Below are 5,324 nucleotides of genomic sequence, written 5' to 3' on the forward strand. Positions count from 1 at the left end.
GCAACCATGCCGCGGCCCTCAGAGACGCCGGAACCCAGGAAGAAACCCGCGCTTGGAGCCCCCGGAATTTTTATGGACCCGAGGAGTAAGCTAATCCTTCCATAATTTCAGTCAGTGCGCACTAATATCACTTAAGAACTGAAGGGCTTCCACGTGGAGATCGAGGCTGTTGCGGTATGTTCCAGTTGTTGTGAGTGGTGCGTGGACATGGGCTTTGATTGATGATTCATTCAGCTGTGCATGTATTGCGGCGACGTCAACGATGGCGCGTCGCAAATGCTGACCTGCCAGGGGTGTGGACTGTTTGTGTGCTCCGGCGGTCCTGACTGTTGTGTGGAGGAGACCCCCGGTGCCCCACTCAATAGCCATGATTTCCATTGCCCGCAATGCAGTCACTACATGCACCGGCCAATCACGGTGAGTTCGAAGCGGATTTCTGTGTACAAAGTGTGCTTACCTGTTGTGTAGTACCACCTCCGCGCCCACGCTGCGCAATGGTCAGTTTACGCTCAAGGGATGTACCCCATCCTGCTCTACACCGCGCACGAGCCGCGTCTGCCGTACCTCACAACTCTCCTCGGGGCTCAATTCGAGCAGGATTATGCTCTTTGCCCCGGTAAAGTGAGTGGTCGCTGCTTGAACGGCATACTATAACCTCAATGTGTATTCACCACTTCGTCCATTAGCTCCACTCTGCTTCGCTCACGCTAGCGCAGAAGGGATGGGATGACCTCGACAACATCATCGGTGCAGCCCGGGAGTGGAAGCTCCGTGGACCGAAAAATGAGCTTTCCGTCCTTGCTGCGGTGGAGTGCCACAGCGACCCCGAGAGCGGTGGTATTACCTACCGACGCAATCAGAACGGCAGGTCGTTTGTGAACACGGTCACGACAGTACGTACCCCGTATTCCCTCATTTCTCGTCCTCAGAATGCCTTTTCTAGGTCGTCGAGCTCATGTTCGGCGCGCTGTGGCGTGACCTGCCGGTCATCAAAGGCCACCGTGGCCTGGTGCTCATGTCCTGCGGGTACATGATCACCAACCCTGCCTGCGAAAAGGAGATCTGCACGCTGGTGACGCGGTGAGTATAGCGTGCCATAAACTGATTTCTTCAATATGCTGACTGTTTTCCAGTGGGTACTTCACATTCATCATCGGATTCCCAACCACGACCCTCATCCCGCAGCATGCTGCACTCTCCGTGACCCGTTTCCTCCAGAAGATCATGGTCCGCGGCATTGCTATCGAGGACGCGCTGCAGCAGGCGTGCTTTGTCGACGCCGACTTCATGGCCACGACCGGGCTACACCTCACCTATCGTACAACGGCCAGCACCATCAAGCAGGTGGCCTACGGCGCGGCAACATTGGAGGCGCCATGGGGCGCGCGTCTCAACTGCCCGAATCCAGCATGCAAGGGTTCGCCCTTGAACGTGCGTCCCCGAGTCCACAAGAAGCACGAGTTCGGCACGCTGGTGAAGTTCAGGTGCTGGACCTGCATGATGGAGACCCGGGACTACGTCCACCGGCCTCCCTGGGTTGTTGCCGCCGATGCGAAGCACCGAATCGTTGAGTATCCGATGGTCGTCGATGGGACACCGGTGGCCGATGCCCTTGTTGGCCGGTATGAAATTGTGCCGTGGACGCCGCAGGATTCGCAGAGGGAGCACGAGGCCATGGACACTACTTAGTGCGGGCTTCGTTGATGCTGTAGCGGCTGTTGTTTGTACTCGTCCTGAAATGCCATGCGTTTGTTACTTGCTGCGCAAACAACCATCCACTCCACTGTCCGAAGTTATACAACTGAAGGTATCTAACTGCAACGTCATTGCCTGGCGACAATTCAATATAAGTTTCAATCAAGCAGCCGTTATAGTACCCACATATGAATGTGTCTCATGCCTCAGGCAAGGGCGGACGACTCTCATGTGCTACGTTTCAATCACAACAGAAGACCCCACTTCTTATGTGTCTTTGTTCCATGAGTAAGGCTGGATTCCTGTCGATTCTATACACACCACAACGTGGCCTGAATGTAATGCCACATGCGCATGATATCTGGGCGATAAAGCCCATTTACCGTGCACCATATACACATTGGGGAAACTTTGCAACGGTTTGCGGTCTTAATGAATCTCCCATGAGTCGCGCAATATTTGTTTTATTCATGCACCCTCGGTGTCCAACAATTGGGTTCTCATTTTGCACAGGCCATTGCCCAGCCCAATCGCATTACGACAGACTGTACTCTACATTATAGCTACTTGAGGAACAGGCTCAAGGGTGTATCCGTGCTCTCGGGCAGCCAGATGCACAGGCAGTCCTGTATCAATTTTATTTCTACCCTTGCCTGGACACACTGCGGCACACCTAGCCATCAAATCATTACTTCACTAGTATGTACAAGCCGGCTGCGCGAATGTAGTTGCAGACTCAGTCTGTAGCTCAACAAGTGGACACACAAGACGTGACTCAGGCAGCCTGACTGCTTACTTTACACAGGCACATGAGGTGTCAGATGCTGTCTGAGATGTGCATGTTGAGCCATCCCAGTATGGTGAAACCGATTGGTCTGCCCTGCAGACCATTGCCATCACGTTGTCACTGCCTATTACAGGCTCTTGGGCTTGATTGCGCAAGTCCAAGATGCTAGCCTGCGAATAACATCTCCAAGAGCTGCCTTTCAGCTCCATGATCTCGATGAAAGCCAATGCTGGTGTTCAGCGAGGTGCTGAGACCAGGACATCCTATTTATCCTATTTATTAAGCGAAAACACGGTGTCTCCACTGCGTCGACATCTCGGCTTCATGATTGGCTGCAAGCTCTATATCTGCAGCAGAGCCGCCGTGGTATCCGTGCATGTGACTGCGCAACGGGGGCCCCGAGTCGCCCGGGTGTGGCCCGAGGCGCGAGGGGCGCCCCTCAATGTTTGCTTCAGAATCTACATTTAAGTGCTTACTTACTTACCTTCTAAACTCTGTGTTCTGAACGGTGAACTGCATCCCGGGCAGTGCACGGGTGTTTTCTAGTGTTGTATACAACAAGTCCCAGACTCTACACAGCCGCCCCTTGTGCGCAGGGCATGCCATGGGTTACCAGACGCGCAGAGGCATCTCACAGATCGCACAATGCCCGATGGAGTGTGCTTATCCCCAGAATCGAACGGTCTGCAATGCAGACCGTCTCTGTCGCGTCCTTGAAGCCTGTTACAAGCTCCTGGATTTGACAGAGCGCAGGCCAGATGCTAGCCCACGCATGAAACCCCCCTGAGCCGCTTGTGGACGCTCCGTGGTCGCAGTTCGACACACTGTTGATCACCCTCATCTGTACATGTCTGCCGACCCAGCATCGGTGTACAGCGAGTTGCTGAGCCCGGGACATGTCATATACAACATTTCCCAGGCTCTACACAGCCGCCTGTTGTGCAGATTCGCACTCAGGCGAGCCTGTGGGTTACCAGACGCGCAGAGGGGTCTGGTAGAGCGCACAATGCACGATGAACCGTGCCTATCCCCCAGATTCGAACGGTCTGCGATGCAGACCGTTTCTGTCGCATCCTTGAAGCCTGTTACAAGCTCCTGGATTTGACAGAGCGCAGGCCAGATGCTAGCCCACGCATGAAACCCCCCAGAGCCGCTTGTGGACGCTCCGTGGTCGCAGCTCGACACACGGTTGATCACCCTCGTCTGTACACGTTGGCCGACCCGGCGTCGATGTACAGCGAGTTGTCGAGCCCAGGACATGTTGTGTACAACACGTCCCGGGCTCTGCACAGCCGCCCATTGTGCACAGGGCATGCTGTGGGTTACCAGACGCACAGGGGCGTCTGGTAGAGCGCACAATGCACGATGAACCGTGCTTATCCCCCAGATTCGAACGGTCTGCGATGCAGACCGTTTCTGTCGCATCCTTGAAGCCTGTTACAAGCTCCTGGATTTGACAGAGCGCAGGCCAGATGCTAGCCCACGCATGAATCCCCCCTGAGCCGCTTGTGGACGCTCCGTGGTCGCAGCTCGACACACAGTTGATCACCCTCATCTGTACATGTCTGCCGACCCAGCATCGGTGTACAGCGAGTTGCTGAGCCCGGGACATGTCATATACAACATTTCCCAGGCTCTACACAGCCGCCTGTTGTGCAGATTCGCACTCAGGCGAGCCTGTGGGTTACCAGACGCGCAGAGGGGTCTGGTAGAGCGCACAATGCACGATGAACCGTGCCTATCCCCCAGATTCGAACGGTCTGCGATGCAGACCGTTTCTGTCGCATCCTTGAAGCCTGTTACAAGCTCCTGGATTTGACAGAGCGCAGGCCAGATGCTAGCCCACGCATGAAACCCCCCAGAGCCGCTTGTGGACGCTCCGTGGTCGCAGTTCGACACACGGTTGATCACCCTCGTCTGTACACGTTGGCCGACCCGGCGTCGATGTACAGCGAGTTGTCGAGCCCAGGACATGTTGTGTACAACACGTCCCAGGCTCTACACAGCCGCCTGTTGTGCACAGGGCATGCTGTGGCGCACCACATGCCAATCTCCCTCAAAACGCGTCTGGACACGTTAGAACGCGTCCAAACACATCCAAGAACGAGCTCAGACGCGTAAAAACGCGTCCAGGCAAGCCTTAGGCATTCGAACGCGCTAGAAATGCGCGTTCAAACGCTTGGGGGTCAAAGCACACCAAGTACGCGTTTTGGCGCGTGAAAACACGCCAAAAACACGCCAAAACGGGGTTACACATCGGCATAGCACCCTGGAAGGCGCCCCGCGCGATGGAACCGCGTTTTGCCACATCAAAGTGACGTGGTGGTGGTGGTTGGAAGGAGAGAGGTGCCAGCTGGCGCCTCTCTTACCTGAATGGGCAAATCACGTGATCAGTTCCCACGGCGCCAATCCTGCACCCTCAGCCACCCCAGCGACGTATCTGGCACTCAGGTAACTAGGGCAAGGCAAGATCACTTGCCAGTGATCGTTCGGACATGCAATAGAGTTGCTAGGATGTGTTAGCCGTTTGCCGTGTGGGTGGGGCATCGGGCGATTATAAGGGCGGACCAAGAGCGATGTGTGTGCATTGTAAACGCAAGTCAGTGGCCGATTGCGAGACACACGAGTGTTCGGACGAGGTAAAAACATGGTCCGTGTAGGCATTCGCTAACACAATGTTCCCGTGTGAATCGCTTTGTCAAACGTGTGAGTTAAACCATCTAAGCTAAGTAGGCTCGGCCAGGTTACCTCACTGGCTTATGTTCCCTATGATACCGTACAAATGTTTTGATGAATTGCGTTATAAAACGGGCGACAAGCACGGTCGAGGGGCTGATCAAGA

The 5,324-nt window shown here is 55.0% G+C and overlaps 1 protein-coding gene across 1 annotated transcript; it reads left to right on the forward strand.

Moving 5' to 3' along the window:
• Positions 1–72: 72 nt before the first annotated feature.
• Positions 73–1,689, forward strand: C8Q71DRAFT_863932 (uncharacterized protein; the record flags this gene model as incomplete). The annotated part of the gene is made up of 7 exons (XM_047928255.1): positions 73–85; positions 137–174; positions 235–417; positions 469–621; positions 687–893; positions 944–1,080; positions 1,134–1,689. 7 exons carry the CDS (start codon positions 73–75, stop codon positions 1,687–1,689), a joined length of 1,287 nt encoding a protein of 428 aa, XP_047772218.1.
• Positions 1,690–5,324: the final 3,635 nt, after the last annotated feature.

The sequence above is a fragment of the Rhodofomes roseus genome, assembly GCF_022264815.1.
Source record: "Rhodofomes roseus strain CIRM-BRFM 1785 chromosome Unknown C8Q71scaffold_74, whole genome shotgun sequence".
NCBI lineage: Eukaryota > Fungi > Basidiomycota > Agaricomycetes > Polyporales > Fomitopsidaceae > Rhodofomes > Rhodofomes roseus.